The sequence below is a fragment of the Lampetra planeri genome, chromosome 76, assembly GCF_965212315.1.
Source record: "Lampetra planeri chromosome 76, kcLamPlan1.2.h2, whole genome shotgun sequence".
Taxonomy (NCBI): domain Eukaryota; kingdom Metazoa; phylum Chordata; class Hyperoartia; order Petromyzontiformes; family Petromyzontidae; genus Lampetra; species Lampetra planeri.
Genome location: NC_136181.1, coordinates 3,241,320 through 3,253,688, shown reverse-complemented (window position 1 = coordinate 3,253,688; position 12,369 = coordinate 3,241,320). Strand labels below are relative to the sequence as shown.

The following is a 12,369-nucleotide window of genomic DNA, read 5'->3' as shown; positions in this document are numbered from 1 at the left end:
TAGTGCGCTAGTTAGTGCGCTAGTTAGTGCGCTAGTTAGTGCGCTAGTTAGTGTACTAGTTAGTGTGCTAGTTAGTGTACTAGTTAGTGTGCTAGTTAGTGTACTAGTTAGTTAATTAGTTAGTGTCCTAGTTAGTGAACTAGTTAACTAGTTAGTGTACTAGTTGGTGCGCTAGTTAGTGTGCTAGTTAGTGTGCTAGTTGGTGCGCTAGTTAGTGCGCTAGTTAGTGTACTAGTTAGTGTGCTAGTTAGTGTGCTAGTTAGTGTGCTAGTTAGTGTACTAGTTAGTTAATTAGTTAGTGTGCTAGTTAGTGTGCTAGTTAGTGTACTAGTTAGTTAATTAGTTAGTGTCCTAGTTAGTGTGCTAGTTGGTGTTCTAGTTGGTGAACTAGTTGGTGAGCTAGTTAACTAGTTAGTGCGCTGGTTAATGCGCTGGTTCACCTACCACTAGGCCTCTTCTCTCTCCACAGTTGTCCACCCCTCATGGTTGTCCACCTCCCTGTGATTGTCCACCCCCCCTCGTGGTTGGTCCACCCTGCAGGCATCCCCGGCATGGTGGGCTCTGTGTGGTACGCGGTGGACGTGTATGTGGAGCGCTCCACGCTGGTGCAGCAGAACGTGTTCCTGGGCGTCCAGTACGAGTTTGGCTGGTCCTGCTGGCTGGGCATGGCCGGCTCCATGGCCTGCATCCTCGCCGGCATCGTCCTCACCTGCTGCGTCTACCTCTTCAGGGGTGCCGTCACACACCCACCATCCCTACCCCACCCTACCACCCTACCCCTACCATACCTCACATCACCATACCACACCTCACCACACCACACCCTAACCCAACCTAACCCACCCTACCCCACCCCACCCTACCCCACCCCACCCTACCACACCCTATCCCACCCCACCCTACTCCACCCCACCACACCCTACCCCTACACCTACCCTACCTCACATCACCATACCACACCCCACCACACCACACCCTAACCCACCCTAACCCACCCTACCCCACCCCACCCCACCACACCCCACCACACCCCACCCCACCCCACCACACCACACCACACCCTAACCCACCCTCCCCCACCCCACCCCACCGCATTTCTCTCCCTTCTCTCTCCAGACGCGAACGCTGCCCGTCTGCACAGATCCCCGTACGTCGCTCCGCGCACCTCCCTGGGCAAGATGTACGCCATGGCCTCCCACGTGTGACCTCACTTCCTGTGAGGGGTGACGTCACTTCCTGTGAGGGGTGACGTCACTTCCTGTCTACCATTGCTGCTGCCACTCCCCCATCTCCGCGCGAGGGGAAAATGGCCGCCGTGTGCTCCTCCACCAACACAACCAACACAACCACCAACACAACCACCACCACTCCTGCACCACAACCACCACCACCAACACAACCACCACTCCTCCACCAACACAACCACCGCTCCTCCACCAACACAACCACCACCACTCAACCACCACCAACACAACCACCAACAACAACAACCGCCATTCGCCACAAAGTGGCGGTGACGTCACCACGACGCTTGTGCCAGGCCATTTCACCTTGAGGCCACACACAGACACACACAGTCACACACAGACACACAGACACACACAGACACATACACACACAGACACACACAGTCACACACAGACACACACACACAGACACACACAGACACACACAGTCACACACAGAGACACACACAGTCACAGACACACACAGAGACACACACACACACAGTCACACACAGACACAGACACACACAGTCACACACAGACACACACACAGACACACACACAGTCACACACACAACAACCGCCATTCGTCACTAAGTGGCGGTGACGTCACCACGACGCTTGTGCCAAGCCAAGTGCACCTTGAGGCCTCGTGAAGTGTCGAACGCCCGCTGGCAGGAGGTCACGGGGCAGATCCAGGTGCCACGGGTCGACTGACCGAGATGACCGAGATGACTGGCTGATGCACCACCTGTGCCCCCTACTGTGCCAACTTGCTGTGCTTTAGCCACCCGGCGCTCCGCTCGTTGTTGTGAGCGTCGCTCCTCCGCCCTCCATTGTTGTTGGAGGGCGACTGCCTCCAACTGCCCAGTAGCGTCCTTCACGAGCCTCCTCTACAGAGGCCCATCTTGACACCGCTGATACCAGTCATCGGCAAGTCCACTCAGCTCCACGTCCTCCTGTACCACATCACTCCATCTCTTCTCTAGCCCGTGCCGCGCCCGCTTAGGCCTCCTCGATCCGGCCGAACAAAAGCTGTTTAGGCATGCGGTGGCTGGGCATGTGGGCTACATGACCCAGCCAACACAGCCTTGCCTGCCGGAGGAGCTCACCGATGGGATTGTGTCCAGATCTTACAAGGATTTGTGAGCTCACATGATCCAGCCTGGTTAAACTCAGGATGGATTGTAGGCAGGCCAGCCTGAATGTTTATAGCCGGCGAAGATGTTCCATTAGAGGGGTCCACGGGAATGACCGTGGCCGAGAAAGCCTGAAGCTTCGTGCGGAGCGATAGACCAGGTAGCTTCCACACAGTGTTACGCAACCGATGAAAAGATATTGCCGCTCGACTGATTCTGAGTGAGACCTCTGCTGTCAAACCGGAGCTGGTCATGAGCACACTGCCCAGATATGGGAAACTCTCCATTCTCTCCACAACTCTCCCATCACCAATTTGGAGTTGTGGGGGTGGAGTTTTTGATGGTACAAAATACCCAGGCAGGTGCTTAGTTTTGGTGGGGCTGATGGTAAGGCCCCACCTCTTAGTGGCACGCTCCAGGTTCAGCAGCCGCGCCTCCAACTCATCCTCTGAGTGAGCGGCAATTACCAGATCATCGGCATACATAACGTGGTTGACCAATAGGGAGCCATCCCTTGACCGCACCCGGGCATCGATCGGCCTCCCATTGTATCTGTACCAGATGGAAATTCCCCCGGTACAGCCATCGAAGGCTTCACGAATTACGTGGTCAAAATAGATGTTAAATAATGTGGGAGCCAGAGGACATCCCTGTCGCACCTCAAGGTGTACAGGGAAAGGCTCTGACTCCCGGCCACGTAGTCTTATCCGGGCCCGCTCACCATCATGAAGGTCCTTAATGATCGTGAGCAGAGGGTCAGGGACTCCGAAAGCACGAAGAACAACCCAGAGGCCAGGCCTATTGATGGAATCATAGGCCTTGACCAGGTCAATAAAGCAGAGATGTAGGTCTTGTTGGAATTCCCTACACCTCTGCTGTAGCAGAAGGACAGAAAATATGGCATCTGTGCAGGACCGCCCTTTCCTGAAACCGCATTGGGGTTCCGCAAGCCTCTCCTCAGCGTGCCTAGCAAGGCGATGTTGAATAATCCTTGCCAGGACCTTTCCCGGCACACTGAGGAGTGAGATGCCCCTGTAGTTGTTACAGTCTGTGCGGTCCCCCTTCTTAAAGATGTGGACCACCAGGGCATCCTTTCAATCCTGCTGAACCCGTCCAGTGGTCCAGACTGTTGTTATGATGTCATATAGGGCAGTCTGTGGGGGATTTCCCCTCCCCCAATACCTCAGAAATGCTCAGCAAATCTGCAAACCTGTTCCTGGGGGTCGGAGATTGGATCACCGCTCTTTCCCCTCATGATGGTAGTAGGTGTGGCGCTGCAGGTTACTTTTTCGATGGAGTTAAATAGGGATTTGTGATCGCGGGCCATTGAGGCAGACTCCATCTCCTCAGCAACCCGCGACCACCACCCATCCTTGCAGCGCCTCACGGCTCTCCGAACCTCCGAGCGAAGGCTGCGGTAAACCTCCTCATTCTCTGACGTGGGATGCTGTAGCCGATGAGAGTGGGCCTGTCACTTTTTCTCAACTAACCTGAACACCTCCTCTGTCAGCCAGGGTCTCTGGGGAGGTCTGGACCGCGTACCCAAAGCAGCCATTGCAGCTGCATGAGCCACAGTCCTAAAGATCGCCCATTTACCCTCGAAATCAGGAGGAGTGGGGGATGATGCCAACCCCAGCTGCAAGCGATGATGAAATTCTCGCTTGCAACTTTCATCAGCTAGTTGAGACCATGCCAATAAGGGTTTGAATGGGGTCCTGGGTGTACACTCACCATCGGAGTGGAAGAATGGCAGGCGCATCTTACAGATAAGTAGATGGTGAGTGGGCAGATCAGCTCCACGGTAGGTCCTGGTGTCAAGGACATGGGCCCGCATCCACTGATCCGTCACTTTATAGTCCAGCAGATGTTCTTGCTTGGACCCGGCATGCATCCATGATGTTGTGTGGATGCGCCAATGCCGGAACAGCGTGTTGGTAATTACAAGCCCATGGGTTGCACACAAATCTAGCAGCCTCCTACCGTTGTTATTGTGTTGATCTGGCCCATGCCTTCCAATCACTCCAGACCAGGTGCCAGAATCATGACCAACTCGGGCATTGAAGTCACCCAACAAGATGACTCTATCCCGAGTGGCCACTTCAGCCAGCACCTGTGACAGGAGGTCATAGAAGGCATTTGACTCATCGTCCTTGCCTGCATCCCTCGACGGATGTTCGTCTTCGGTGGGGGTATAAGTAACCACGACCACCACTCCTCGCCTCCGGTTGATGGGAAGGCGAGCCCACACCTCACCGCCACGCTCCCACGCCCCCTTCATTCTTTTGTTCAGCCATGAGGGGAAAGGCCAATCTACATTGGCCCTCCCCCCACGGCACTGCCCACCACAGCGTTGCCGTCCGGCACCACGAGGAGGTAGGGGGTTGTTTTTGCCGGACTCACCACACAGAGACCCATAGACTCGCCACACAGAGACCCACAGACTCACCACACAGAGACCCACAGACTCACCACACAGAGACCCACAGACTCACCACACAGAGACCCACAGACTCACCACACAGAGACCCACAGACTCACCACAGAGACCCACAGACTCACCACAGAGACCCACAGACTCACCACACAGAGACCCACAGACTCACCACACAGAGACCCAGAGACTCACCACACACAGACCCACAGACTCGCCACAGAGACCCACAGGCTCACCACACAGAGACCCACAGACTCACCACACAGAGACCCACAGACTCACCACACAGAGACCCATAGACTCACCACACAGAGACCCACAGACTCACCACACAGAGACCCACAGACTCGCCACAGAGACCCACAGACTCACCACAGAGACCCATAGACTCACCACACAGAGACCCACAGACTCACCACACAGAGACCCACAGACTCACCACACAGAGACCCACAGACTCACCACACAGAGACCCACAGACTCACCACACAGAGACCCATAGACTCACCACACAGAGACCCACAGACTCACCACACAGAGACCCACAGACTCACCACACACAGACCCACAGACTCACCACAGAGACCCACAGACTCACCACACAGAGACCCAGAGACTCATCACACAGAGACCCACAGACTCACCACACAGAGACCCACAGACTCGCCACAGAGACCCACAGACTCACCACACAGAGACCCACAGACTCGCCACAGAGACCCACAGACTCACCACACAGAGACCCACAGACTCACCACACAGAGCCACTACCCGACATAGCCAGTTAGTAAGGGGTCTATCACGTAAACAGAACGTGCCAATTCGTTACTAGTACAGCACTAGTGTGTAGTGTACAGTGAGGGAAAAAAGTATTTGATCCCCTGCTGATTTTGTACGTTTGCCCACTGACAAAGAAATGATCAGTCTATAATTTTAATGGTAGGTTTATTTGAACAGTGAGAGACAGAATAACAACAACAAAAAATCCAGAAAAACGCATGTCAAAATTTGTATAAATTGATTTGCATTTTAATGAGGGAAATATGTATTTGACTCCTCTGCAAAACATGACTTAGTACTTGGTGGCAAAACCCTTGTTGGCAATCACAGAGGTCAGACGTTTCTTGTAGTTGGCCACCAGGTTTGCACACATCTCAGGAGGGATTTTGTCCCACTCCTCTTTGCAGATCTTCTCCAAGTCATTAAGGTTTCGAGGCTGACGTTTGGCAACTCGAACCTTCAGCTCCCTCCACAGATTTTCTATGGGATTAAGGTCTGGAGACTGGATAGGCCACTCCAGGACCTTAATGTGCTTCTTCTTGAGCCACTCCTTTGTTGCCTTGGCCGTGTGTTTTGGGTCATTGTCATGCTGGAATACCCATCCACGACCCATTTTCAATGCCCTGGCTGAGGGAAGGAGGTTCTCACCCAAGATTTGACGGTACATGGCCCCGTCCATCGTCCCTTTGATGCGGTGAAGTTGTCCTGTCCCCTTAGCAGAAAACACCCCCAAAGCATAATGTGTCCACCTCCATGTTTGACGGTGGGGATGGTGTTCTTGGGGTCATAGGCAGCATTCCTCTTCCTCCAAACACGGCGAGTTGAGTTGATGCCAAAGAGCTCCATTTAGGTCTCATCTGACCACAACACTTTCACCCAGTTGTCCTCTGAATCATTCAGATGTTCATTGGCAAACTTCAGACGGGCATGTATATGTGCTTTCTTGAGCAGGGGGACCTTGCGGGTGCTGCAGGATTTCAGTCCTTCACGGCGTAGTGTGTTACCAACTGTTTTCTTGGTGACTGGTCCCAGTTGCCTTGAGATCATTGACAAGATCCTCCCGTGTAGTTCTGGGCTGATTCCTCACCGTTCTCATGATCATTGCAACTCCACGGGGTAAGATCTTGCATGGAGCCCCAGTCCGAGGGAGATTTACAGTTCTTTTGTGTTTCTTCCACATGCGAATAATCGCACCAACTGTTGTCACCTTCTCACCACGCTGCTTGGCGATGGTCTTGTAGCCCATTCCAGCCTTGTGTAGGTCTACAATCTTGTCCCTGACATCCTTGGAGAGCTCTTTTGTCTTGGCCATGGTGGAGAGTTTGGAATATGACTGATTGCTTCTGTGAACAGGTGTCTTTTATACAGGTAACAAGCTGAGATTAGGAGCACTCCCTTTAAGAGTGTGCTCCTAATCTCAGCTCGTTACCTGTATAAAAGACACCTTGGAGCCAGAAATCTTTCTGATTGAGAGGGGGTCAAATACTTATTTCCCTCATTAAAATGCAAATCAATTTATAACATTTTTGATATGCGTTTTTCTGGATTTTGTTATTGTTATTCTGTATCTCACTTCAAATAAACCTACCATTAAAATTATAGACTGATCATTTCTTTGTCAGTGGGCAAACGTACAAAATCAGCAGGGGATCAAATACTTTTTTCCCTCACTGTAGGTGCTGCTACTCGCTACTAACAGCACTTGCCCCTAGAGCCTGCTAGAGGCTATACGGATCTTTGGGTTGTGGTTGTAGTGGTGATGATTAGTAGTGGTTGGGGTTGTAGTGGTGGTGATTAGTGGTGGTTATGATTGGAGTGGTTATTGGGGTGGTGGTGGTTGTGGTTGTGCTGGGTGTAGTGGTGGTGATTATAGTGGTGGTTGTAGTTGAAGTGATTGTAGTGGTTATGGTTGTAGTGGTGGTTATGGTGGTTGTGGTTATGGTTGTAGTGATTGAGGTTATAGTGGTTATGGTTGTGATGGTTATAGTGGTATTCGTTGTGGTGGTCATAGTGGTGGTTGTAGTGGTGGTCATAGTGGTTGTTGTGGTGGTTGTGGTTGTTGTAGTGATGGTTGTGGTGGTCGTAGTGGTTGGATGGTCATAGTGGTGGTCATAGTGGTTGTTGTAGTGGTGGTTGTGGTGGTCATAGTTGTGGTCGTAGTGGTGGTGGTGGTGGTTGTGGTGGTGTCTGCATGGCAGTGTGGCGAGATCGTGGTGCACAGCGCCAGGCGCACCAGGCAGGCGCCCAGCCACAGCCCACGAGCAGCAGCAGCAGCAGCGCCGACAGCGCCAGCAGCGACACCCCCAGCACTGGGCGACAGAGAGAGAGAGAGGGGGAGGTGGTGATGGTGGCGGTGAGGTGTGGGAAGCCGTGAGCCCCAGGCTACTGTGGGCTCGCCTTCCCGTCAACTGGAGGCGGATGGCCACGTAGAATGTTTGAATGCTCACTGCGGAGGAGAGGCTGCCACTCCTCTGTCGGGAGCTGGACCGGTACCGCCTGGATCTCTGTGGCATTCAGGAGGTCCGGTGGACCGGCTCTGGCTCCTGCCACCATGAGGGGTGGACAGTCCTCTACTCGGGGCAGGAGACTTCCAAACAACAGGGTGTGGCTCTTCTTCTGAACAAAAGAATGAAGGGGGCATGGTAGTGTGACGGTGAGGTGTGGGAAGCTGTAAGCCCCAGGCTACTGTGGGCTCGCCTTCCCATCGACCGGAGGCGAGGAGTGGTGGTCGTGGTTACTTATGCCCCCACCGAAGACGAACATCCGTGGAGGGATGCAGGCAAGGACGATGAGTCAAATGCCTTCTATGACCTCCTGTCACAGGTGCTGGCTAAAGTGGCCACTCGGGACAGAGTCATCTTGTTGGGTGACTTCAATGCCCGAGTTGGTCATGCTCACAACAACGAGCAGAGCACCGGGCGGATAAAATACAGCAAGTTGGCACAGTAGGGGGCACAGGTGGCGGTGCATCGGCCACTCATCTCAGTCGGTCAACCCGTGGCACCTGCTGGGTCTGTCCCGCGACCTCCTGCCAGCGGGCGTTTGACACTTCACGTGGCTTCAAAGTGCACCTAGCCTGGCACAAGCGTCGTGGTGACGTCACCAGCACTTAGTGGCGAAGTGGTGGTTGTGGTATTGGTGGTGATAGTGGTGGTGCCGGTGATAGTGGTGGTGGTATTGGAAGGAGTGGTGGTGATGGTTATAGTGGTGGTAGAATTGAAAGGAGTGATGGTGGTGGTGATGGTGCTGGTGGTGGTGATGGTGCTGGTGGTAGTGGTGATGGTGGTGATGGTGCTGGTAGTGTAATGGTGATGGTAGTGGTGATGGTGCTGGTAGTGGTGATGGTAGTGGTGATGGTGGTGGTAGTGGTAGTAGTGGTGATGGTGGTGGTGATGGTGGTGATGGTGCTGGTAGTGTAATGGTGGTGGTGATGGTAGTGGTTATGGTGCTGGTAGTGGTGATGGTAGTGGTGATGGTGCTGGTAGTGTAATGGTGGTGGTGATGGTGGTGGTAGTGGTAGTAGTGGTGATGGTGCTGGTGATAGTGGTGATGGTGCTGGTAGTGGTAATGGTGGTGGTGATGGTGGTGGTAGTGGTAGTAGTGGGGATGGTGCTGGTGATAGTGGTGATGGTGATGATGGTAGTGGTGATGGTGCTGGTGGTGGTGATGGTGATAGTGGTAGTGGTGGTGATGGTAGTGGTGGTGATGATGGTACTGGTGATGGTGCTGGTAGTGGTGATGGTAGTGGTAATGGTGGCTCAGCTGGTATTGTTGAAACCCTCTCAAGGGGGTGCATAACGAGGTTCTGGGTTCAATCCCTGACAGGCACCCAGACCCAGGGCGTGAGCCCAGGATCTTAGCGTCTCTGACACGACCATTATACAATTGACACGGCATGATGAACCCATCGATACGGCCATGACGAAGCCCCTGAAGATGAGAGTCGGAGTGAGAGACACCCAGACCCAGGGCTCGAACTCGGCCCCGTCGAGTCAGAGGCCACCGCCACCACCACCGCACGGCCACCCTCACCCCAGGGCTGCAGCGCCGTCCTCGGGAAATCCACTTCGGGCGTCGGCTGGAGCCCGGCTCCTCTCTGTACAAACTCCAGGCCTGCACGCAGCACGTGACACGTGACACAGCACGTGACACGCAGCACGTGACACGTGACACGCAGCACGTGACACGCAGCACGTGACACAGCACACCCACAGACCCATAGAGACACCCACAGAGACACCCACAGAGACACCCACAGAGACACCCACAGAGACACCCATAGACCCATGGAAACACCCATAGAAACTCACAGATTAGCCGCTCTGCCACCATTGGCTGGGAGACCCAACGGTGGGGACCACGTGGTGCTCTGTAGTGTCACGTGGTGCCACGTTGTGCCACCCACCTGGACAATGGGCCTCGTCTGATTGGTCGCCGCAGTTGTCCAATCGCAGCGCGTCGCACACGAGGGCCCAGGGCACGCAGAGGCGGCTGGCGCAGCGGAAGTAGCGACCACAGTCGCTTGCTGCCATCAACAACATCAACAACAACAACAACATCAACAACAACATCAACAACATCATCAACAACATCAACAACAACATCAACAACAACATCAACAACAACATCAACAACAACATCATCAACAACAACATCAACAACAACATCATCAACAACATCAACAACAACAACATCAACAACAACATTATCAACAACAACATCAACAACAACATCAACAACAACATCATCAACAACAACATCACCATCAACAGCATCAACAACACCATCAATGACCCATAGACTCACCACACAGCCTCCCATTGTATCTGTACCAGATGGAAATTCCCCCGGTACAGCAATTGAAGGCTTCACGAACTACGTGGTCGAAATAGATGTTAAATAATGTGGGAGCCAGAGGACATCCCTGTCGCACCCCAAGGTGTACAGGGAAAGGCTCCGACTCCCGGCCACGTAGTTTTACCCGGGCCCGCTCACCATCATGAAGGTCCTTAATGATCGTGAGCAGAGGGTCAGGGACTCCAAAAGCACGAAGAACAACCCAGAGGCCAGGCCTACTGATGGTATCATAGGCCTTGACCAGGTCAATAAAGCAGAGACGTAGGTCTTGTTGGAATTCCCTACACCTCTGCTGTAGCAGACGGACAGAAAATATGGCATCTGTGCAGGACCGCCCTTTCCTGAAACCGCATTGGGGCTCCGCAAGCCTCTCCTCAGAGTGCCTAGCAAGGCGATGTTGAATAATCCTTGCCAGGACCTTTCCCGGCACACTGAGGAGTGAGATGCCCCTGTAGTTGTTACAGTCTGTGCGGTCCACCTTCTTCTTAAAGAGTGCCAGTGCCGGTCCCGTGGACCTCCTGAATACCACAAAGATCCAGGCGGTAATGGTCCAGCTCCTGACAGAGGAGTGGCAGCCTCTCCTCCGCGGTGAGCGCTCGAACATTCCATGTGGCCACCCGCAGTGGTTTCTTGTTGTTTCTGGAGGAGCCCCGAGGGAAAATGTCAATCTCCTGGCTCCGCCAAATTGAAGGTGGAGGGGTTACCAGCCCCTCACACCCGTCCAGAGCCCCCATTTGGCCGCTGTGGTGGTCACAGACGCCATGAGGGGAGAGGCCAATCTCAGTTGGCCCTCACCCCCACGGCACTGCCCACCACAGCGTTGCCCGTCCAGCACCACGAGGAGGTAGGGGGTTGTTTTTGCCGGACTCACCACACAGAGGCCCACAGAGACCCATAGACTCACCACACAGAGACCCACAGACTCACTAAACAGACACCCACAGACTCACCACACAGAGACACCCACACACTCACCACACAGAGACTCACAGACTCACCACACAGAGACTCACAGACTCACCACACAGAGACCCATAGACTCACCACCACACAGAGACCCGCAGACTCGCCACCACACAGAGACACCCACGGGGTCCGCACCTGGCCGGAAGGAAGTGACGTCGGCGAGGAATGTGAGGCGCGTGGTCACGTGGTGGCGATGGCGGCGGTGGGCGGAGCCAGTTCCTCGCAGCACGAGGGACAGAGTGAGCGCCGGGCCCGTCGACTCCCGCCGCAGGTCACCACCACCGCCACCACCGTGGCCACCACCGCCGCCACCACCGTGGCCGTCGCCCCCGTGGCCGCCAGCGGGGCACAGCGCCCCTCCGGGAAGGGGCGGCGAGGCGTCTCCCGCCCCGTCCAACAGCAGCAAGAAGACGCGCCCCTCACAGCCCGCGCCTGGCCACGCGGCGGTGGCGGTGATGGTGGTGGTGGTGGTGGTCGTGGTGGTGGTCGTCGTGGTTGTGGCGGCGGTGGTGGTGGTGGCGGCGGTGGTGGCGGTGGTGGCGGTGGTGGCGGCTGTGACGGTGGTGGCGGTGGCAGAGCTGGGATTGAAATCGTCAGCGGTCACGCTTGTGTTGGCAATGGGAGTGGTGGTGGTGGCGGTGTATTTGGGATTGTTGTTGGTGGTGGTGTATTTTGGAGTGGTGGTGGTGGTGGTAGCGGCCACGTGCCCGGGACGAGTCGTGGGCTCCTCCGTGCTGCGAAAGTCATCAACCCTCGTGAGTCCATCTCCGGCTTCCACCTCCTCCACCACCACCTCCTCCTCCACCACCTCCTCCACCACCTCCACCTCCTCGTCGTCCGTGCCCAGGAGGCGCAGGCGGAAGGCGAGGCGGTCGCGGGGCGACGCGGCAAGCAGCGTCACCGTGCAGCGGGACGTGGCATCACCACCACCAACACCACCACCGTCGTCGTCGTCACCACCACCACT

The 12,369-nt window shown here is 54.8% G+C and overlaps 1 protein-coding gene across 1 annotated transcript in view; it reads left to right on the top strand.

Annotated features, from left to right (window-relative positions):
- The window catches only part of CLDN16 (claudin 16), a 28,397-nt gene extending 21,217 nt beyond the window's left edge, over positions 1 to 7,180 (top strand). Inside the window, exons 4-5 of the mRNA XM_078620889.1 lie at positions 541 to 732; positions 1,117 to 7,180. Of these exons, the coding sequence (XP_078477015.1) occupies positions 541 to 732; positions 1,117 to 1,205 (281 nt within the window). The 3' untranslated portion in view covers positions 1,206 to 7,180. The remainder of the gene's footprint in view (positions 1 to 540; positions 733 to 1,116) is intronic.
- The last annotated feature ends 5,189 nt before the right edge of the window (positions 7,181 to 12,369 follow it).